This window comes from Macaca nemestrina, chromosome 1, assembly GCF_043159975.1.
Source record: "Macaca nemestrina isolate mMacNem1 chromosome 1, mMacNem.hap1, whole genome shotgun sequence".
In the NCBI taxonomy this organism is placed as follows: domain Eukaryota; kingdom Metazoa; phylum Chordata; class Mammalia; order Primates; family Cercopithecidae; genus Macaca; species Macaca nemestrina.
The window spans coordinates 200,111,421-200,135,741 of NC_092125.1; the positions used below are offsets into that span (position 1 = coordinate 200,111,421).

At 44.8% G+C, this 24,321-nt stretch overlaps 1 protein-coding gene across 11 annotated transcripts in view; it reads left to right on the forward strand.

The window, feature by feature from the left end:
• The window catches only part of LOC105495216 (CUB and Sushi multiple domains 2), a 656,530-nt gene that overhangs the window by 341,983 nt on the left and 290,226 nt on the right, over positions 1-24,321 (forward strand). For 10 of the 11 annotated variants that reach the window (XM_071096465.1, XM_071096467.1, XM_071096468.1 and 7 more), the window contains exons 7-10: positions 5,896-5,973; positions 11,143-11,230; positions 11,862-11,986; positions 21,318-21,439. In XM_071096465.1, the coding sequence (XP_070952566.1) occupies positions 5,896-5,973; positions 11,143-11,230; positions 11,862-11,986; positions 21,318-21,439 (413 nt within the window). The remainder of the gene's footprint in view (positions 1-5,895; positions 5,974-11,142; positions 11,231-11,861; positions 11,987-21,317; positions 21,440-24,321) is intronic. The other variant, XM_071096461.1, reaches the window with a different exon arrangement.

A 24,321-nucleotide genomic window follows, 5' to 3' on the forward strand; every position in this document is an offset into this window, starting at 1 on the left:
TACCGTAGCCCAAATGCCAACTTTTATCCTATTTTAAATGATCGTACTGAGAGCATCTTCAGCAATTATGACCAAAGACTTTCAATGGACATTGGCAATTTTAAGGGTGGATATAATTGACTGCTTACCGGAAATCCCAAGCATCCTAGAATTCTCCTTTCTGGACTTTTGATATGTTATTCAAGTAGGGAGAGACGTAATCTTGGTCCATCTCTGTTGTCTAATTCATTCAGTGTTTTTCTGTCCTTTACTGTGATGACACCCTTCCAACCTTTGTGATTACATCAGAAATGATGTTGCTGATTTCTTTGTCTCCATTTGCAAACATTGTGTAAATGGAGAAATCTCTTCAGGAGTTGTCACGGGTTTAGGCTGCTTCTTAAGTTTGATAATTATAGTATCAACACACAACATCACTCCTTTCCTGGTTTCCACTGGATTAACACTTTTGCTAATCTCTACCAAGCCTTGCATGGTGACAGAGCATGCCAGTACAGCAGCAGTGGTGGTACCACCCCAGCCTCTTCATTTGTGTGTTGGCAACATCCTGATCAAATCTGGTGCCAATATTTATCTTGTAAGTCAATTGACCTGCAGCAGACACATCATCCTTTGTTACTTTGAGGCTTCCCTATCTCTGTTCAGGAACCACTGTTCTTCCCTTTGACATCATAGTAATGGCTACAGCACCTGTTAAAAGGTCTGTACCTTGAAGCATTAGGTCTCAAGCATGTGCACTGGATTTTCCATCTTTGGGATAACTCTAAGTGAGATGAGGAACCAGTGTGCCAAACCCTGGCTTCATCTGGCAAAGGAGTGTGGGTAATGAAAGCATTTCTGCAGGACAGGTGGCTAAATGACGAGGCAGCCTTAGCTATAAGGGAGGGACAGAATGAAGGATGCACACCCAACAATTTTTCAAGTAGGAAAAAGGCAAGGTCAGATTTCAGTTTTTGAAAGATCACCCCCTGCGACTTTTTAAAAGATGGGCTAGAAGGGATGAATCTGCAAAGAAAACTCTAGCAAAAGAGGATGAGTATAGGTAGGGGAGTGTCTTAGAACATTGAAAGAAGGATACACATTGGAGAAATTGTATAAGGCTGAGCAAATTGGATTTGGTGAAGGAGTAGTGGCAGGAAAGGAAAAGATAGTTCAGCGAGCAAGACTGCCAAGTGGCAGGGCAAGGGGAATGACCAAGTTTAGTGGAGGGGCTCACCCTCATAAAGAGAAGTCTGAATCCATTGGGAAGAAAAGAAGATGCAGATTCCCTCCACTTCTTGACTCCCAGAGCCTTGGAGACAGGTTAGGCCTCCCTTTGCTCTCTCCTCCCCTCACGGGTCCTTGTCTCCCACTAGCTCAACCCAATAACTCATGCTGCAGACTAGAGAGGCATTTGTATTGCCAGATTCTTCTAGCTAAATGTGTACCATGTGTCCCGCTAACCTTTACAACAGCGGGAAAATGTCTTGTAATTAACCAGAATATAAAGGATGAATGGAGCAGCCTGGCAGTCTCCTGTAGTCATTATCATTCGGAGGAGATGAATGTACCTAGTAAGATTTCCATCAACCAGTTACAGTCAGCGCTCTTCCCTTGGGAGTCCTGACTTTGTTCACATACAGTAAAAACCGTGCACAGTGTATGTGTATGACGTGTATGACTTCTTTTTTGTATGTGAATATTTGTATCCATGTGTTTACATGTGCATGAATATGTACTTGTGAGTGTGCTTGTTGTAGGAGAAATGTGCATGTATACATGGGTAAGTGCACAGTACAAGAAGCAGCCCAGTGAATATTAAGCATACTATCAGGGGGTGTGCATTCAATTGTAGCCAGACCATGGAGCCAGCCCCAGGCTCCATTTTACCTCCACTGCGTTGATAGTTACAGAATCTTCTTTTCACAGACAAGTGGTTCAGGATAATATCATTGGCACAAGGCTAGTGGGTGCTCCATGAAAAAAATCCATGTACAAACATCATGAATGAGTACATCCCAGAAATTCTCTAGGTTCTTTCTATTTTGTTCATCTTATTGTTTTGACCTTCTTTTCTTACTGGGTCTGCTGGTAGTACACTCTGGAGTTCTGGAGACCTGCCCTTGTTCTCTGACCCTTCACAACCTGGTCTTTCCCAGTCTGTTGAGTTAGCTCTTCAATGAGCTTATTTCATGGCTGATTTCCCATGGTGCTGCACATTCCATGATCACTCATCACCCCACCCACCTGGGCAGACTGTTACAAAAACAGGATGGCTAAATATAACTCCCTGGGATTGCTCAAAAACTGAGACCCCAGCATCTGGAGGTGATGTCTTAATGCTAATGTTCCTGGTGATGTGGATCTTGCCTAGAGCTTACCCCTCACTGAAGGAACTTACATGACCCGTCAATCAGCTCCCATATGGTGTGTGCCAACTTTAGGTTCTACTACCCCAGCGCCTGGGCCCCGGTCAGCTGGGCCTGAATATGTATCTTGTAGAGTTTGTGTTGTTGGTATGCAGAACCCTTGCCCAAAGAGCTGTGACTCCTGTATTTCCCTGGGCTAACATCATGAGGACAAAGACTCTATCTGTGGATTCTAATGTGCATCCGACGACCATGTGGTGGCTACAGGCAACCCTGGTGATGCAACCTCTCAAATCCAGCTCAAAGTGGTAATCACCAAATTCATATGTACATTATGGAGCTCCCTGCAGCTTTTCAGGCTCCTTCTCACTTGGTTCTCACTTCGACAAATGCCATCCTATGCTAAGTAGCAGGAAGTAAAGGAGGAAGAACAGAAGTTAGCTCAAGCTTGGGATGCATAATGACATCATCCATTACTAGAAGCAGCCCAGTGAATATTAAGCACAGATCTACTAGGTAAGGCAGTCTTTCCCTGGGGAGGAACAAGTGAAGAGGGTGGACACAGAAATCAGAAGGATTCCTTCTGGGCCCTTGAGAGAGGCAAGGAGCAGGAGACTTTTCCTCAATGCAACCGTGAGAAGAGAGGAAGGGGAGGCTCCCTCTTAGCATCGCCTCCCCTCATGGCCATGCATATCTCACAGTCCCCACATCAGCCCCTACAAGGAAAAGCCAAGCAGCCTTGCCCCTGGGAATGGCCTCTGTGGTGCTGATCCCCTTCCTCATTCCCCATCCTCTAGTGACACTAGAGCCAGAGACAAGGAGACAACGAAGACTCTTTCTTCACCTCCTACTCGACCAGGTGCCCTGAACCATCTCCACAGACCTGACCACAAATGGGCCGCACTGGGTCATAGAGACCCCTCACCCACTGCTGCCCTGATGCTGGGGCACTAGGGGTTTCAGGTTCAAATTGTCGCGGTGCTGAAACTGCTCCTGTTCTCCCAGGGATGGTGAATCAGAGGGCTATCCCCCTGCCGCACTGTATTAGCTAGGCTTGAATAATGTATGTTTCCCTACTAATGCCCTCTGTTTGATCATGTGTCCACGTTAGTGTTCATTGGAAATTTTCCTGCTGGATACACACGGAGAGTAATGCACATTTATAATAGCAGTTTGAATGCATGTTGGGAGGCTATGACTCTGTGGTAATAACTGAATTTTATCAGGCATTCAGATTAGACAGTGAGTTGCCTGCCAGGGAACAAACCCTTGGGGAACTTTTTCATGTAGCCAGAGTTGGGGGACTGGGAGGCAGCCTTCCTTGCATATCTGATTACTGTGAGCTTTGATTTGGGGATTGGCATGTTACCTCAAGTCCAGAGCAAATACCTGAGTTTTCAGAGCCTGAGCTTGGGAGCAGATCCTGGAGAATGTTGACAGTTTCCTTGGGATTGCTTTGGGTGCAGATCACAAGAAAAGAGGCTGAAGTTCAGTGAAGAACACAGCTGCTTCCTGGTTGTGTGACTTATAGCAAGTCACTTAAACTACTCTGAACCCTGATTTGATTATCTATCGAGTAGGTATAATAGCTACCAGTCAAGGTTGTTGAAAGTATAAGGACCAAATGAAATGATTCTAGGCATTGAGGATACACCCATGAATAAAAATTCCTGCCTTTGTAGAGCTTACATTGCAATGTGGAGTGACAAAAATAACTACATAAATGGTATAGTACTTTAGAAAGTTGGGAAGATAAAGTTGGGAAGGAGACAGGGAGCGCTGGGGTTGCAGGTGTCATTTTAATGGAGTGGTCAGGGAAGGCCTCAGTGAAGAAGTGGTGTTTGCACAAACACTTAAGGGAAAAGGGGAGCAAGTTGTAGAGATACCTGGAGGAAAGCCTTTTGGGGAATTGGCAGGCTGAAGCAGAAGCATGCCTGGCATATTGTAGGCACATCAGGGATGCCCATGAGGCTGCAGATGAGTGATCGAGGCCAAATACAGGGTCAGAGAGGTCATGGGGAGAACAAATTGGTCTTGCAGGCCGTCTTAAGGACTTTTACTCTAGAAAAGATCAGTTGCCACGGATGAGTTTTGAGCAGAGATATAATATGGTTTTATTTACATTTTAATAGGATCCCTCTGGTTCTTATGCTAACAACAGACTATATAGGGACAAGGGTGGAAAATGGGAGGCCATAGTCATGAAGGGAAAGGTATCGCAGACTTGGATCAGGATGATAGACAATGGAAATTGTGAGAAGTGGTTCCCTTTGGGATATATTTGGAAGGATTTGCTGATGGATTGTGCATGGGTTTGAGAAAGAGGAGTCAAGGATGCCGCTTTAAGTAAAGAACTTGTAAAGTACCCTGGACCTGGCATATAGGAAGTGCCCAGTTACAGTTATTGTCACCACTGCTGGGTATCAATCTGAGCAGGGCTAAGTCAGCAGGTGAGGCCAGCTGGAAGATGGCACAGCGGGGAGCTGGGATTGAACAGCTGCTCCATGGCACATAACCAGAGACAAGGAGAAGCTGTTAGAGGCCAAGAGAATGCCTTGGGTAATGGGGGTCATCAGACCAAAGGAGGCTAATGGGTACAGAGGAATGGCCTTTGGAATTATGGAGTTCTGGCTCTGGCACCTTTTGTGTGCTATTTGACAAAGTTCTGATGAACTGAGGACTAGGCTGGACTTAGTGACAGGGTCAAAGCCAGATCTGATCCATCAGGCACCCACTTGAGTCAGGCACCATCTCCCAGTGACCTCCAGGACTCAGCTTCCCCTGCCCATAAGAGGTTGGCTTATGTAGACTGGGCTTGACTTGGCTAGTTTGCTCTTCCCCCATGTGTCTCTTATCCTCCTGGGAGCAGCTACATTGTCTCACAATGATGGCAGACATGCAAGAGGCCAAGCCTAATCTGGCAGGTGCTTTTAAGCCTTTGAACACATCAAGGCCTCCAAATTTCCCATGGCCAAGGCAAGTCACAAGGCCAAACCCAGAGTCAACGAGTGGGGGAATGTACTCCACCTCTATAATGGGGGGAGCTAAAAATCATATTGCAAATGGTGAGAATACAAGGAGCAGCAACAATCTGGGCCCATAATCTGATCTACCATACCCTGTCAGGGCTGGCTCAGAATTGAGGTAGGAAAGAAGCTGCAGAGAAGCAGAGGTGGGCTGCAAGACTGCACACGTCAATATTCGTGAAAAGTTTGCTGAGGAGCCGGTTGAATTCGGTAGTTCTAGTGAAATCTCAGACATCTGTGAGAGGCTACCGGGGGAGTCGCAGAGCCCCTCAAAGCCCACCCGGTGGGAAACCACATTTTTGGCCTCCCCTAGGGGGCCAGCCTTGATAGTAACTTTTCCTTCATGTCTGAGGTCCTATTGCACTTGACTGCTACCCTTGGAATGTCCCAACCCAGAGAAGTTCCTGGCTTTGACCCATCATGGAATTTTCCAAGGCACACGAGGGGATCCTTCTGGAGGGACCCTTATTGCTGGTCACAGGCAACAACTCACATTGTTTTTCCTCTTACCTCCTTTCTAGTCAAGAAGCAAATTGAGTTGAAGTCTCGAGGTGTGAAGCTGATGCCCAGCAAAGATAGCAGCCAGAAGACATCTGTGTGTAAGTGTCCGCCCGCCAGCCCGCCTGCTGGGCCTCTTGCTCGAGGTCAGACACCCAGGCACTAAACCATGGGGAAGCCAGATGATGCTGGAATGACTTCCCTTCAACCCTGCTTCCTCCATCCTGGGCTCTGGGCTTGGACACACTGACCCAGCGGCCAAAGAGCAGCCCTAGGGCCTGTCCTTTGCCTTCTCCTCCTCCTCTTCCCATTTTCCTCCTTTTTCCTCTTTCTCCCTCACTTCCCATTCGAACTGCAGTCCAGGGAGTCATTACTGCTACATTTCTCTCTTTATTTTCCTTTTGAATCACTTCCACCTGCTAAGACAGTCCTCGTTCGGCTCCTCTTTTAGGAGTCAATAACCTTGGGCTGGGATCTTGGGGGCTGCAGGGCCCCAGTTCCAGCTCCCAAGGCCAGATTGGGAAATGGAGGCAGGGGAATGACGAGCAACCTCCTCCAAGGGCCCCTGGACCTGGCTGGGCAAAGAGAGGACTGGGGAAGTGGCGGGGGTCGGGGGTTGTTCCTGCCTTGGGCCCATGGGGAAGCACTGGGGGCTCTCTTCTTGGGCAAGGGGAGGATGACATCTTTGAGAACATGTTCCTGCTACCAGTGTTGGGAAGGTTATTAGGGGTCTAGTTCTGGGGAATGGTCTGGAATGTGGGTCCCAAAAACACCTGATCAGGGTCTGTGCTAAGGGGCTTTTGAGCTAAAGCCCAGGAAGGGCTGGGGAAGGTTCTGGGTACCTCCACAAGACTGGGCTTGAAAGCAGGGGAGGTTTTTCCAGAAACCTTCCACTTTCCTTCTGGGCCGAGTGGTAGGGAGCTTTCCTTGGTCCTCCAAATGACTGACCTGGTTTTCCTTCTCCTTCCCTCCTTTTGCCCTTCTCCTGCATCTCCGGTCCTCTCTCCCTCCACTTTTTCTCCTCTTGCCACTTTTTGCTCCATCATTCTTCTCATCCTTCTGCTCCCCCCTCTTCTCTCCCTGCTTCTCGTCCTGTGCCTGACTTGCTCCTCCCACCCTCCCCGTTCCTCCCCTTCCATCTCGCCTCCATGTGCTCACTTTCCTGGAGATGCTAGAAGTACTTATTGAGGAGAGAAGGACGCAGAGTGGCACCGGTGGTTTCCGAGCTCTGTGCCGATGTGTGTGGCCGGGAGAACATCAGGGCAAGAGGCTCCGACTGAACTGAGCCTGGGTCGGGGATTGTCTGTGGTCTTTCGAGTTGTCTGAGTGGAGACAGTTGCCACGGGCTGTTGGGTACAGCTAGGAACCGGCATCTCCAGTCACCCACCCTGAGAGACTGGATGGCAGAGGGCACCGGAAGACCCTTCTTCTGTGCTTGACTAGAGGTTTAGGGGAAAGGACAGGGTGCTGGGAGAGCCCAGGGTCAGGCCAGGAATCTGCAGAGGGCTCAAGCCATGTCCCTGACCCTCACAGGCTTTTTCTTTCTGTAGCCACAGGAGACCCAATGAACTGAGGCAGGCACGGTTTAATTTCACAGTTTGCCCTGGAGCCACAGGCAAACTTAAGGAAATGGCCCTGACTTAGGAGATCAAATGTTTATCCCAATTGTGTCCTCAGGTAGCATGTTACCCCAGATACCAATGTTTCAGTTTTCACATCTGTAGAATGGGGATGCAAAACCCTGCCCTGCCTTCCTCCCAAGAGTGTTGCCGGATCTAAGATGGGCCTCGTTGACCTAGGACTTCAGGAGGCCCACAGACTAGCCAAAAAAGTACACGTGATGCTGTGGGGTGCATTTTTCTGGAGACAGGGTTCCGGGTTTTCATTAAGCAGACTAATGAAGATGCCAAAAACTCCCTCAGGAAGATAAAGAGAAACCCTGTTCTAATGAAAGAGTGCAAATGCTCTTTGAAAAATAAATATACATATCTCTATCAAGAAGATATTAGCCTCCATTCTAAGAGTTCCTCAGAAAGAATGGGTGTGTGACTCCAGCTGCCTCAGACCCAGGTAGCCACGTGTCTGCAGGTGGCTGGCCCTCTGTGTTCTGCCCAAATTCCCTGTGGACAGCTGTCCTGAAGTTCACAGGGAGAGTGGACCCAACTCTACCTTTACCTTTGCCATTGGTTCTGACCACCCACCCACCTGTGACTCCCTGCATTGGGTAGAAGGCGTTGCTTTCCTGAGCATGTTGCAGCTTCTCCCTCACCATAGTGGCCCTCCCAGAGTAGAGTAAGGATTACTCCCCGTTCCTGTCCCTCAGTAGCCAACAGGAAAGCAATGCTATAAACACAAGCAGTTGGTTTTGAGTAGGCAGGGAAGGCTGGAATTAAAAAAAAAAGAAAGGGAGAAACACCTCTTGCCTCCATAATCCAGACAGTAAACTGATCGCTGAAATTTAAGTTTGCTTGTTTCCTGGAGAAGCTTGAAGATCCTCGTGGGACCACTGTTACCTGCTCAGTCCTCCCTGGAAGGGGGCACTGGCTGGGTGTGAGCCGCATCACCATTGGGTTTGTGACTTTCTGGATGGTGCCTGGGTTTCATTTGGGGCTGGCTGAGGAAAGGGGAGGTGGTAGGTTCTGCTCTGTCTGTCGGGGGCTTGTGGCTTGGTGGGTGGGCTTTGCCATGGTCTCGCCTCTTGAATCCAGCCCCATCTGGGGCAGCCTTCTGTTCGTTCTGCTTCCTGGGTGATGTCAATACTGAATGAGAGGGCAAGAGAAGGGGACAGGGAACTGCTATATGTTCTTCACATGCTGCGAGGGAGCTGTGTGGTTCCCATGAAGTGGTCAGCAGAGACTTTGGGATGGGTGTGACTCGCAGGCCACAGGATTGACTAGACAGGATCTAAAGAAGGTGGGTGCTTAGCTGGGAAGTCTGCAGTAGGGATGGATAGTTGTGAAGCTGTAGGCGGAACTGGCTTAGCAGATAAGGAAGCTGAGGCTTCCTCCTCCTTCCCACCCTCTGGGTGCCTTAGAGGACCCCCTAGTTATCTCCGTTCCATTACTTGCAAAACACCGAGGCTTCCAGGAAGCAGGAGCTTGCTCTGCTTTGGGAATGGCACTTCCGTCTTACTTTCCCAGCCTGAGGTGTCTGGACTGGTGGGAATGGTTCAGGACATGAAAGCTTTGGAGGTAGAGGCTTGGCAAGGAAGGGGATGGGGGTAAGAGACAAGTAGGGGTGGGGGTAAGAGACAAGTAGGGGTAGGGGTAACTGGCTTGAACATGCCGTGTAGAATGTCAGGCAAAGGGAAGCTACCCAAAAGGCTCTGCTCACTGCACACAACCAAGAGGATGCCTGTGTCTGGCTTGAGCATGCAGTCTGTCCAAATCCTCAGGTTCCGTGGCCAGCCATAGCCTGGGCTACCTGGAGGTTTCAACACGGTCTACTCCAGGCCTCTAACTGTAGACTCCCTCAGTGAGTCTGAAATGAGCTCCCCACCTTCCTTACTTCTATGAGACTACCTGCATCCTCACAGGTACCCAGGACCTGGAAATGCCCTGCTCCCTCTCCTCATGCCCTAGGTCCCCTGTGAGTCCCAGGCATTTTTTTCTTTGCCACATCCATTCCTGCTGTCTCATGTCTAGCCTTACTCCAGGCTCTTGTCCTCAGCCTGAATGATCATAAAACTTTCCAACTCATCTCTAGGTAACTGGCCCACCCTTGAGCCAGCGGGTCTCACCACGCCTTCTCCCCACCAGAACTCTCCAGCAGCTCCCCCTCATTTTCAGGATCAGACTCGAACCCCGTAAAAGTCTGATCTCTGAAACCTCACCATCCACTCTTCCTTGTCACTCTTCACCCTCCCTCCTACTCTGGTCACACTGCGTAACACTCATTCTCTTTCCAGGTTTCCACATCACTCCTCGTGCCTGTCTATCTTTGTCATCTCTGTTGCCATGTGTCTAAATCCTATTAGCTCAGAAGGCCCACGTTCGATGCCACCTCTTCCAGGCAGCCTCACATGCGGGTGCATCCTTCATCCCTCCCCACTGTGGTCCCACAGTCTGCTTCCATGGTTTATGTCCTCACTCAACTGGAAACTCCTTGAGGACAGTGGTCTTATCTGACTACCTTTCACATTTCTCATGGTATTCAAATAAAGCCTTGTACACAGTAGGTGCTCAATGAATGCTTGTTGTGTACCTATGTGAGCGAGTGGGTGGGTGAGTAATGGAGTGCTTTGTTCACCTTATGGGACATTGAATGGGATGGGGGGACATACGCAAAGTCGGAGAATGCCGAATGCTGACCAGATGCCCTGGAACCCATCTAGAGGTTGCTGTTGGGATCGTGGGATTGGTGAGGCTTTGAGTGGAACTCCTCCAACCAGGCTGTGTGCCTGGCCCCAGCTCCTGGTCATCCTCAAAGCCAGGAATCCAGCCTCTTCAGTACCAGCATCCCGACAAAAAGGAACAGGCAGGGGCCAAAGGGTTGCCTACCCTCCCTACTGTATGTGTATCTGCTGCCCTGACCAAACTTCTCCTCTAGCCAAGACAACTGTGCATATGGTTTTTGTAAATAGGACTCTGGCGCTGGCAAGTGTCAGAGCATTGCACCACCTACCAGAACCATCACAGGTACCATCTCTGCCCGGTGCCCTTGATAGGTGGCATTGGGTAGGGGATGCTCTGGTGACTGCTTACTCTGGCTCGAGAAGTATCTGATGAGAAGAGGCTTCTCAAAAGAAATGTCTGTGTTTGAGCTAAAGTCCCAGCTTTGAACTTTGACTGCAGCCTTCTCTTACATTCTTTACCGTTTCTGATCATGCAACCACCTTTTATTTAACTTTCTTTGGGTCATTTCTCCATCTGGGGCTGAGGTGGGGGGTTCATTTCATCTAGAGTCTCCACCCCAGATCTGAAGCATAGGTGTGGGTGGGAGGTCACCAGGGTCTGTGGACGGTCCACCTCTGGCTGCTCGTGTGGGACGAGGGAAGCAGGTGGTGGCTGGCATGGAGGGCCTGTCTCTGAGCCCACACACTCATGATGACTTTGCTCACAAAGGACTTTGTCAAAAGCAGCTTCCTTTCTTGCACATTCAAGAAACCCCAGGCCAGTAGACTCTGGCCACCCCACACAGCCCCAACAAAGCAGGGCCTCATTCTGTCTCTGCCTCCACCTCCCACCCTGAGACATTGCCCCAACTGGTGCCTCCCTGTGACTGTCCATCTCTGTGTGTGCTGTTTTTTGTTTTTTGTTTTTGCCTTATAGTAACTCAGGTTGGTGTGTCCCAAGGACATAATATGTGTCCAGACCCTGGCATACCCGAAAGGGGCAAAAGACTAGGCTCGGATTTCAGGTAAGATCTATTTGGGAATTTTCTGATTGCAAGAAGGGTGGGGTGGCCTGGCTGGGAGGAAGACAGGGGCTGGCCTTCCTGCAGGTGGAAATGGAGAGGATGGCATTGATGTAGGAACAGACAGTTTCTGGAGAAGAGCTATGGCTTTGACATTCCCTCCTGGTTCAGTCCTTGGCACAGTGCTCATGCTTTAGTGGGGAGAGGGAACGTTAGACTGCCCATGTTATCCAGAAAACCTATGCACCCAGGGTACAAAGGGCCGTCGTCTCAGCAGTGATACGCCAGCAGGCAACTCGCACCTGCAATAATCTAGGAGACCATTTTCCTTAAAGTTTATGGCTATCATCCACCCACTCTTAGCTGCCCTAACTGGTGCTTATCTCTGAGGATCTCTGTTTTGCTCCCAAAGTCACCTTTTAACTCAATCCTAAAACCATTAAACGGTCTAAAAAAAGAAGATGAAGAGCAGATGTTCCTTCCAATGGAGATTTTTAGTGATAAAACAGTGGAGCAGAGATTAAGGGCCCGAAGGAAAAATAACAAGTGGGGCTTCTTTATGGAACCAGGAAGGACTCAGAGTGGGGCTTGGCAGGCCCAGGGATGGAGCTCACAGACACAACTTGTCTCCCAGGTTAGGATCCAGCGTCCAGTTCACCTGCAACGAGGGCTATGACCTGCAAGGGTCCAAGCGGATCACCTGTATGAAAGTGAGCGACATGTTTGCAGCCTGGAGCGACCACAGGCCAGTCTGCCGAGGTGAGGGTGCCCTGGGGAAGGGAGGCTGGCCAGAGAGTTTGGCTGGGCATGCAGGATGAAGCCCAGCTCCCAGCACCTGAGGCCCAGGCTCTCAAGCAGACTGGCTTCCCTCCCTCCCTCCCTGCATTTATTTACCAATAAGCATACTTATCTAGCCCTTTCTCAGTATCAAGGCCTGTTCTAGGATCAGGAGATACAGAGGTGGGGAAGATAAGCATCGTGGTGCTTGCCCTGTATGCACCTCACAGTCTAATGGAGGAGGCACATAAGAAGCAGCTTGCTATCTCATTGAACAGATACTGAACCACACCTAGATAGGAAAGGAAGTCAGTCACCTTTTATACAGTCACCTCGAATCCCTCTATTATAACACACACACATCTTGAAACCTCTATCCCATGCCCTTGTTTCTTTTCCCATATTGCAACACACAGACTTGTCACTTCTGCAAGAGTGTTTTTACCTGTGTAGTAATGACATGCTTCTAACACCCCACCTGGGTGTTTTGTTCCCCAGGGCCCTGCCACTACATCCCCAGGTATCAAATGAGCCAAGCCTGGGCTGGCCTAGCCCCTACCCCCCAAATAATCTTAAAATAACAGAGCCAAGCATATTCCTGCTTTGAGGCAGGGCTGCTGCTGCTTCTGTGGTAGAGAAGCCCCTGACCTCATCCCCCAGGGAACCAGCAGAGGGCGCCCCTGTGCACTAGGCTGTTAGACGGTCTTTAAAAGCCAACAGGTGCTCTTTTGAGTGCCCCTTTAGAAGAGAAGATATGTTGCCCACCACAAAGTTACATTCTGGATCCTTCTGATCTAAGAAAGAGATTCTTTGCCTCTCTTTGGCATATGCATCAAGATGAAATTCATGCAGAGTAAGAGGATCTAGGAAAAATAATATCTCCTTATCATACTGAGAAAGGGACAGAGTTGGAGCTGAAACCCATACCCTGTTGTTAAACTGAGTCTATAAGTAATCTAGAAGAGTGTCACTATACCATCTTTCAAATAAGCCTTACATCCTCATTCAACTTTGAGGTAGCCATGTTCCACAGTTTATAATGTTCTTTGCATTTTCACTGATTTTAGCTATATTATCTCAAGGATTCTACATATCTACTATGTTTTTAAAAAATCAAACAACAAAAAAGAATTCTTGTCATAACTCTCAGCAATTGGGCAAATCACCCATTTTCCCTAAGCCTTTCTTACCTCTAAATGTTGCTAATAGTACGTACCCTACCCTTCTTCTGTTTAATGTGGAGATTTAATGGAGTTGTGAATGTGTAAACACTTTATGAATTGAAAAGCGCTAGAAGAAAAACAAAAAATATCCTCGTGCCAGTAGAATATGAGCTCTACAGGGCAAGGACTTCTGTTTTGTTCACTGCCTAAAACGGGGTGTGGCACGTAGTAGGTACTCAGTAACAGATGTTGAGCGGATGATGGAATGAATGACTCATTAAATAGCATACCACTCCAATGCCAGGGAGCCCAGACACCAGCTGTGCAGAGAGGCATAGAATTATCAAGTCTGAGGACCAAGGGACCCCTGCCCATCTGTGGTTTCAGAATTGCTTTTGAGAAGGCAGGATGACAATGCTTTTAGGCAGTGGTGGGATCTGGTCTCTTCTCAAGACCTTTTTACTAGAGTAAGGTTGCTCTCTTAATTCTCAAAAGATGATGATTGTTTACATGAACATGCCAAGGGTGGAGAAGGGCTGGTGTTTTGGCCCGAAGGAAATTTGTGGCTGAAAAAGTGTGTTCATCGTTTTCTCCAGTGATTTGGACCCACTGAAGTCTGAATTCTCTGCTGCATTGTCATTAAGCCTTGAGCTGGGCTTTTTCACATGGTCATCTCATTCCATCACCTGCTACTGTAAAACAAGAGGAAATCATGGTACAAATCCAACCATCATCATTTTTAGCTGGGGCCCTTGGGCCAGTTTCTTCACCTCTCTGAATCTCTTTTTTTCCTACCAAAAAGTGGTGATAATAGAACATTACTTTGTGGGGTTACTTTGAGGGCTAGATGAAGCAGTCCTTGTTTAGAAGTGATGCAGCTGGAAACCATCATTCTCAGCAAAGTATCGCAAGAACAGAAAACCAAACACCGCATGTTCTCACTCATAGGTAGGAATTGAACAATGAGAACACTTGGACACAGGAAGGGGAACATCACACACTGGGGCCTGTTGTGGGGTGGGAGTAGTGCGGAGGGGAGAGGGATAGCCTTAGGAGATATACCTAATGTAAACGATGAGTTAATGGGTGCAGCACACCAACATGGCACGTGTATACGTATGTAACAAACCTGCACTTTTGTGCACATGTATCCTAGAACATAAAGTATTAAAAAAAAAAAAAAAAGTGATGCTAGTACGTCTGTGAGGCTTACGTGCACACATGTTCAGCTTAACCTGCTGGGCGCTGTCCGCATAAGCTTCCTCTAGCGCTGGAGCAAACCTCAACCTCTGGTTGCTGCGGGCTCTTTTAGAAGCTGTCTTGTCTAATCCTATTGCAATCCTACAGTTTGGGAGTCACATGGACTTTGATCTAGATCACAACTCTGACACCTTTTAGCTTGCTGGCTCTGGGCGGGTTCCTTCATCTTTTTTAGCCACAGGGCCCTCATTTGTGAACAAGGAAAACAAAATCTTCCCCGCCTACTGATGATGAAATTTAAGCAAGGCATTTTCTAGAAAGTGACCAGCCCTGACAGTGGTGGAGGGTACATACTCAACATGGGTTAACGTTCCCGCCTTCTTCTCTCTTTTTGCCCCCCTCCTATAGGCCATTGTGAAGGAGAAAGAGAGACTGCTGAGTCTCCTGGGTTTGAACTTGGATGATCTGTCCTGGGCTTCCCTGATGGCCCAGGGCTGAGACAGATTATTAGAGTTAAGGCTCTCTTTATTTTGGCAATTTTTAAGGTTTTTATTTTAAAATCTTTTGTTTTTAATTAATTGCAATTACTATTCTGTGATTTTTGGGAGAGTTTAGGTGAACCCCACCTTAAGAATAAAAACAAACAAAACTCTTTCCATTCCAAGAAGTTCCACTAACAAGCAGGTTACCAAAAGATCACATTCTAAAAAGGATTTTACCATAATAATGGTATTATTTTTTCTTTAATGCAGTTAAAATATGATTTGATTAGAAATACTCATTTTCCCACACAATTAATTCTACTAAAACACGGGGCCTGGCAAATAATAGGTTCTCAGCTAATGTTTGAAGACCACCTGAATGAAGCAGTGATTGAAACGAATGAACAATATGGGACTGTGCCCTCATTTTGAGATACGAAATCAGGCATTCACAGGCCTTTCTTTTCTTTCCCTCCCATCAGAAGAAGTAAGCTTCTGATTTGACTCCTAGAAAATTTTCATCACACAAAGGAGATTGAGGGCAATGTGAAACACTGTTAAACTAATTCTGTTCAGCCCCAGATACAGACAGAGTCCACAGATATAGAGCTTTTCAGACTTATTTTACATATGGAGCCCAGTATTTAAAAATAAGTTTTTGCAGAACCCTAATAAATAAAACAGAAACAAGTGGAGCTTCTCTGATTAAAGTTGGGTCAGGGGATTTCTAGTCTCCCCTCCACCACCATTTTCAGTAGCCTTTGAGTCCTGGTACCCCTGGGGTTCCAGGGAACACTGTAAACCACTGGTATAGTGAGAGGACCAAATTAACAACCAGCTCTGATTTCTTCTGATCACAAATTGGTGTTGATGGAGTTTAGGGACTGAGTACCAGGCCCAGATGAAACTCTTACAGTTACTGATTCACAAAGTAAATAATTAACAGAAAATTATATATTATTTTTCCTTTGTGGCTAAATTCATATATATACACATACATATGTGTACATATACACATACATATATGCGTGTGTATACACATACATATATGCATATATGTATATACTCATATACATATTTTATATATGTATATGTACACACACACACACACACACACACACACACACACACACACATATATATATGCCTCTGGGTGGCTAGAATACCAAGCTTGGGACTTAGAGACCTAAGTTAAATTTCCAACTTTGTTATTAACCATGTGGCACAGGGAAAATCACTGAAACACTATGAATCTTTATCCTCATCTGTAAAAGGGGAGTGAAACAGGGGAAATATGGCACAAGCCAGGGTGAATTCAATGCCATGATAATTACAGGTGGCTGTCTTCTTGGTGGATTTCATTAGATCAGCTTTCTGGTTTTACTCCTTAAACATAATTGTTATCCAGAGTTCTATTTTCAAATCTCTTCTCTTCTTTCCTCTCTCCTCTCTTCTCCCCTCCACTTATTCTCCCTGGATGACACACACTGATTGTACTAGAGTACATGCCCCCATTATTCCAGCCCTGAGAATGTCCCTGAGTCCCTTACCTATATGTGCTAATGATAAAGCTTTTATTTATTAAATTATGTATACTTGTATATAGCATTGCACTAGGCATTTTTCATAACTTCTTTATGAGTAAAGTGGCAATAACCATATTTTATGTTTAGCTGAAGCTTAGAGTGGGCAGCCAACTTGCCCAAGGGCACAAAGCTACATCTGTTGAGCTGAATTTCAAACCCTGACTCCAAAGGCTGAATCTTACTTCTACTTGAAAATTGTACCTGGACATCCTTCGGAGTCAATATATTGGATGGAACCATGCAGAACAACTCCCCCTCCACTCCCCACTTTTTTTGGGTAACTTTTTATTTTGATATAATTTTAAACTTACAGAAAAGTTGCAATTAATGTGCAAAAAGCTCCCATGTACCCTAGATTTAAACAACTACTTTTTAAAAGTTAGTGGAGAAGAAGAAAGCTAAGAAGAAATTCGGTCAGAAAGGTAGGAGAAAAGCCAAAAAGCATCACTGAAGCCAAAGAATATGAGTTTCACAAACAGAGAAAGATCAGTAGTGTCAGATACTCCAGAGAGGTGAAGTATAATCACAATTGAAAAGTAAACATTGGGGTTAGTGACTCAACCAAGTGTTGAATGTTTGAATTTGTTTCTGCAAGGAACTGGTGAAAGAAGACAAGGGAAATGATAGACTTGGGCTAAAGTTTCTATTGTGATGGCAAACCATGAATCTGTGGTGATACCACAGTTCTCCTGGTAGCCCCCCAGCCCCCAGGATTAGAGAGAGAAAAGGTGAGTGGTAGAATTGATGGAAAGCAGGCATTTCACCAAGCAGATATGAGAGCGTTGAAGAAGATGAAGGTATTGGTGAGTGGTCTTGAGGTCCAGACTGGGTAGTGAGGGAAGAGGGGTCAGGCGAGGATCAATAGATGGGATGAAATGTGGGAGCCAGAAGGCTAGAGAGGCCTATGATGTAGGACAATGGTGCATTGAGACCAAAGTCATTCTGCTGGGAACACAGGTAGTGGGGGAAGGAATGGAATGACTGGGTTTAAAATCTGTGAGTTGGACTTCCCTGGCTCCCAGGATAGCAGGGCCCTGGGTGTGGCTATAAACGTGGTTGATCATGAGTTGGAGGAAGAGCAGGGTGTCAGATCTCATAAGAAGGCACTGGCCTCCAAAAGAAGGGGCATCTCTCCATTGAAACAGGAGGGAAAAAGGAATTGAGTACATATGCAGATAGGACTGCATTTTTAGAGAGTAGGACAAAGGACCCGCCTGCTAGATGGCTTCTGTTCCCTCCAAACAGAGAGCCAAAGTCATCAGCTAAGAGTAAGGGGAGATAAGAGGAAGAGGAAGATGTTCAAGGGATGTCTAGAACACATGAAAAAGTCTTTGAGCAGAATGAGAGAGTGAGCTAATAGAGCTAAATGGTAGGGTCACTGGGCAATAGCTAGGATTTTTTTGAGATGAGTAATGAGTTTATAATAGACATTCATCTTCTTACTCGTGATTTTTTTCACAGCAAAACTCAACTCTATGGTGACAGGTATGGAGAAAGCAGGTAGAGGGATTCATTCCAAACTGATGTCTTCTAAGCAACTGACTAAAAGAGGAAGAAGAAAGGGACTTGGGACAAGCAAGAAAATGAGCCTAATGGTGGCCCATGGGATCAAAGTTGCGTAAGGACAGAAGAAAAGACAGAAGGAGCTGATGGGTAGAGAGGAGATATTGCTGTCAACAGAGTGGAGGTCTCAGTAGGGAAAGATGAATTCTACTGGAGGTTCAGAAAACAACTGTGAAAGAAATACTTGAGAGTGGGAGCAAGATCTTAACTACAGAAGGCTGCATAGGAGGCAGTAGCGTAAGAGGGGAAGATGGGCTTCAGTCAAGGCAGTGGTGGGAGCAGGAGGTTCCAAAAGATGTTGCAGCTACAAGTAGGATTTGTTTTCCTGAGCATTGGTAGTGGGAGGTGGTTCCAGAGGACTGTGGAAAGGACTGGGAGGAAGGTCAATCGGAGAAGCAAGGGAAGGTAGCATGGAACAGGATAAGAATCAGATTTGGAGAGAAGATATGAGACCAGAGGCACTTGCACCTGGAGCAGTTCCCTTCTTTAGCACCATGTTGTTTCAGTGTCAGAATTGGCCGTGGATCCAGGTGGTAGCTCCCTATGGTCCCTCGGGATACTGTTCCTATTATATGGTAATGTCCAGAGGAAAAATGGGAGTGGCTGCAGAGCTCAGGCATGGAAGATCTCAGAGAAGTCTCTCCTGAAAGCAATCCAGAAGAACATTTGAGGGAAAAAGGCAGAGAAACAAAATGATATGTTCATTCATTTAGTAAGACATTGAGCACCTACCATTTTGCCTGCCCATCTGGGTCACTGTGATGAGCTTTCTATCTGTTGGTGGGATCCCATGGAGCTGGCTGCTCAGGATGATGTCAGTCTGTCTGTCCACAGAACCCCTGACTTTGCCCAGATAGCAGAGGAAAAAAGTAGCTAATGCTTCATTTTGAACCTAGTTTAAGGTGTTCTATGCTATCTGCAGACTGTAATATTTTAATTAAACCCCTCTAAGCCCTTAAAGTGGGAAATGCCTTTTTGGCCTGTTCTCTCTCATTACCTTCAGCATGTTTCAACAGACTGCAAATATACCATCTAATTCTTGGAAACAAATACAAGATAAATTGAGTCTGAAGATGAGGGCTTTTGGCAGCAAAATCTGACTTTCTGGAAGAGTGTAAGATGGTGCTGGTGGAGCTTTGTAAGGATTCTCTGCAGGGCTAGAGTTCTGAGTCCACAGGTCCTCTTTGCAAAGGTGGGATGAAATCAGGGCTTTGATTATCTTATTCTAATTTGTTTAGTAATATTGTCAGTCTCAAGTGTACTTGTGGGGGGAAAAAAAAAAATGTGTCAAGAAACTTCCGGAAAGGCAGAAAAAGGATCCTTAGCCTTGAGAGAAATCCTGGGCATACAGAAACAGAATAGACATGGCGTTGGGAGTCTGATTATCTCTGGTCCCAATGGTTGAATATTGACCACATCCCAGGCCCTGGGCTGAACCTTCACATCCATCATCTCGCATAATTTCATCCTCACCATATCTCAATGTGGTGGTATCATTTGTCCCATTTTACAGATGAAGAAACAAAATCAGAGAGATTTTCTAACTCATCCGGACTTAAACAACCAGCAAATGAATTTATATCCAGAAGGCTAAGTTCATAAATTTTAAAGCCTGATCTCGCTTTAACCATGCCACATTGCCATAGGGCCCAGTTGTATCAAGTGCAATCTAGGAATCTGTTTCTCAGTACAGAACGAAAGGGGCAATCAGATATACATGGGGAAATGGAGTGGGGATTCCCCTGGGACTTGTTCAAACTTGATTCAACAGATTCTTGAGCTCAGGATGAGGGAGGAGCAGATCCTTTCAGTGCAGGACTAGAGTGAGAAGACATCTCCTCCCAGGAGGTGATGAGCTAACAAAGAGGAGGTAACAGACCTGACCCAAAAGCCCCTTGCAAATAACCCTCTGACAACACCTGCTCTGCTTGATGGTGAATGTTTTTCCCCCTGCTCCCTCCACTTGCCGTGGCCCTTCAGAGAGGAGGGGCTGTGTCAGACACTTTTTTCTCCCCAGACTTTTCCTGACCCATAATAGGCACTCAATAAACGTTAGAATAAATGAGCTGAGTGCAGGGATGAGTGCATGAAATGAGAAGAGATTCATTATGTCTGGGAGCTGCAGAACCTGCTTCCCAGACCCTCCTAGGAAGGGCGTCCTGGGAAAGGTTTTTCATGGCCCTTTCCACACATGGCAAGGAACTCTAGGATATTTGGCCCCGTCAGAGGAAACCAGGTTTGACACCACTTTCATTTTATATAGTTAGGCTTGATGAGTTTGCTCACTATTTCTTTACTGTTAGGCACTTTGTCTACAATTAGGATAAATTGCCATGTGGGCAGCATGAGAACAGGCTCTTAGAACCTTTTATTAAAATAGCTGAACACTAACGTTAAAGAATGAAGTGGCTAGAACTAAACACACATTTTTAAAGAAAGCAAATACCTAGGTACAATGTAGTACCTTAACTGTTATCAATCACTACTTAATCTAATTAGTTTAGAAGCTATTTTAAAGAGCTTAATTAGATTAAGCTGTGATTGATAACACTTTATATCTACTTGAGTAGAGTACTTCTAATTCACCTTGAATCTTTATGCTTCCAGTCAAAAGCTGGTTTCAGGGATAAGCTGAGTTTGGAGACAGATTTGGGAAGCACTGAAATCACTCTGGGTGCCTGGCACTGAGCCGAGTCAGGGTCCTTGGCAGAGCTCTTGGGCACAGACATTCTGTGACCTAATGGAGTGGCCTTGACAAGGATATCCTAAAATTCCTCTTCAGGAGGACTGAGGGGGTCACGGAGGAAGGAACTGAGGGGCAGGAAGAACCTGAAATGAGGTCATACTCCTAGTTAAGCCACGTTAGATCCACACCAGCACTCAGCTGGTTTGGAGAATTGGAGTACAAATTGGGAAACAGGTCAGCAGAGTAAGGCGTGGGCTGCTTAGGTATCCACAGGTACCTGGGATCCACCTGGCTTTGTGTCACCCGACAGGTTCTGGCCCACACCCTCTTGACAAAGAGGAATTGCATGATCACAGTGGAGTTGGGTGTGGGGATAAGTGGGGCATGCAGAGGGGTCGCTTAGCCTGCCTTGGAAGTTCATCACTGCCTACAGAACAGCAGTCACAGTGCTCCAGGCACTGCGGCTTCCCTTCAAGCCTCCCAAGAACTGTAGGGGAAGGACCCAGGAAGCAGAAGGTTATGTCCAGGGTGGGAACTGTACAGATGCAGTGTCTTCTGGGCTGGGAGTGGGAGGCAAGAAGGGGAACTGGGCCTAGTCTTAACTCAAAGGCTTGTCTTTCGTCTCCTCTGCAGCCCGCATGTGTGATGCCCACCTTCGAGGCCCCTCGGGCATCATCACCTCCCCCAATTTCCCCATTCAGTATGACAACAATGCACACTGTGTGTGGATCATCACAGCACTGAACCCCGCCAAGGTAAGGCTCTTGGGGAGCGGGGTGGTGTTCTGTGGGCAGGGCTAGGTTGGGAACAGTAGGCCTACAAGGTTTTTCAAACTCAGAACTTACTGGTGGTAGATTCTCTGCAGACAGTTCTTTTAAGTTTTTAAAATTAATATCGAGTGGATAAAAAGCAGAATATAAAATATAAGCAAAATATAAGGAACAACAATACAACAAACACCTGTGCAGCCATCGTCCAGCTTAAGGGGAAAAGAAAATCAGTTACCTTAGTGATGCAGGTTCCTCACCAATCCTGTTTCATTCCCTACACCCTCAGAGGTAACCATTACCTCAATTGTGTGTTTATTATTCCTTTGCTTTTCTTTATACTTAGCACTTAAGTGTGTATCCCTAAAAATACATTGCTTAGTATGCTAACATTTGAACTTCATATAAATGTAATCATGTATGTATTCTTAATCAACCTCACTAAAAATTATGTTCCTAAGATTTATCTAAGTTATTGTATGTAGTTTTGCACTTCTACATACATTTTTTCATATTTATTTCCTGTTTAGTTTTTTTTTCCTGCACCCTTTGTTCTCTCTTATAAATTTTACAAGTGTGTTGCCAAGATCCACAAAATAACCTGTTGAAATCTTTATTTTAATTTTATCAAAACTACAGATTAATTGGAGAAGAACTGATAGATTTTTGATACTGAGTCTTCCAGTCCATGAGTATGGTATATCTCTGTTTAGGGTTTCTTTAATGGCTTGCAATAAATTTGTATAATTTTTTCCATTACATATTTTATGCATTTCTTAATATATTCACTCGTAAATATCTTATATTTATTGTTGCTAATATAAATCAAAACCTTTAAAATTACACTTTCTACCTGTTTCTTGCTGGTGTTTAGAAATGCGATTGATTTTGTACTTTGATTTTTATATTAGCAACTATCTTGTTAAAATGTATCTTGATTCTTTGGGGTTTTCTACATGGATAGTCATCATCTGCAAAAAATGTTGGTTTTGTTTCTACTTTCCAATCCTTATACCTTTTCTTTTTTATTTTCTTGCCTGTTCTGGCTGGAACCTCCCAGTATAACATCAAGTCATTATTATGATGGTGACCCCTATGGTCATTGTTTGATATTTAATAGAATGTTTTTATTTCTTCACCATCAAGTATGATGTTTGCTGAAGTTTATTTTTCATTTGTAGGTACTCCTTTTATAATAGAATAGGGGGATTTACTTTCTAATCCTACTTTGCTAAGGGCTTTTATCAAGAATGGATATTGAATTTTATGAAGCATCTTCCTGTATCTATTGATACAATCATATAATTTTTCTCCTTGATTCTCTTAGTATAGCAAATATTGCCTTTTCTCATGTGGAACCAACCTTGCATTCTTAAGATTAACATAATTTGGTCATTTAGTATTGTCATTTTTATACATGCCTATATTTGATTTTGTTTAGTAATTTGTTTCTATTTTGTTAGTGAGCTTGGCCTGTTATTTTTTTTCATATTGCCTTTGCCAATTTTTGTGTCAATATGTTGCTAGCTTCAGAAAATGATTTGAAGAGTATTTCCTCTATTTCTATCCTTTGGGGTTATTAGTGGAAGATTGGCATAACTTTTGCCTTGAAAGTTTGGTGAAATTTTTCAGCAAAACTATCTGCATCTGGTGTCTCCTTTGTTTGAAGATTTTAGACTATAGACTTAATACACGTAATGACTAAAGAATTATTTTGGTCATATGTTTTTTTTCTTGACTCCATTTTAGTAAATATTAAAATTTATCAGATATAAAGTTATATATACTATCTCTTATTATAGTTATGATACCTGCCATTGTTGTGTTTCAATTTCCTTTTTCATTTCTAATATATATCATTTTTTAAATTGGTATTAGCAGAAGTTTAACATTTGTTAGTCTTTCAGAAGATGAATTTTTGTTTTGTTACTATTCCTTTTAATATATTTATTTGCTAATTTATCAGTTTCTTCTCTCATCTTTATTACTTTCTTCCTTCTAATGCACTTGGGTTTATTCTGTTCTTCTTTTTCTAGCATCTTAATTTTGATGCTTTGTTCATTATTTTTCAATCTGATTTCAGCATCAAAGGCTACAAATTTCCCTCTAAGGACTACTTTGGCTACATACCTACAGATTTTTATAGTTATTTATTTTCTGTTATAGTTTAGTTCTGAATATTTTTTAATTTACATTATTGTTTCATCTTTTAACCATGAACTATTTAGAAGTATTTTTAATTTTCAAAGGATTTTTCTAGCTGTCTCTTTCCTACTGTTTCTAAATCTTGTGGTCAGAGAACATTGATCTTTATTTGAATCAGTTGAAATTTGTGCTTTTAGGACCGGAAATGGTCATTTTTCACATAGATTCTGTGTAGGCTTGAAAAACAAAACCCTGCATTTTGCAGTTTTTGTTTTCTAGTATGCCCATTACATCAAGTTTGTTCATTGTGTTTGTATCTTTTATATCTTCATTGATTTTTCTTGTCTTCTTGATCAATCGATGGCAGATGGAGGAATATTAAAGTCTTCCATTATGATGGTGGGTTTGCCTATTATTCTTTAAAGTTCTGTCAATTTTTGCTTCATGTATTTCGAGACTGTGTTATTGGAGCATGAAAGTTGAAACTCAGAATTATATATCTTCCTGGTAAATTGAACTGTTTCAAAAATAATTATGTAGTAACTCTTTATATCTGTAGTAATGTTTTTAACCTCAAAGGCTTTTTCCCTCCATCCATTGCATCGGTTTTCTCTTGGTCTTTGTCTAATAAATATTTCCTATTCTCTTACTGTTAACTTTTCTACTTCCTTGTGCTTTATATGTGTTTTGTGGATTTTCAAAATCCCCTCTGACCATTTGTCTTT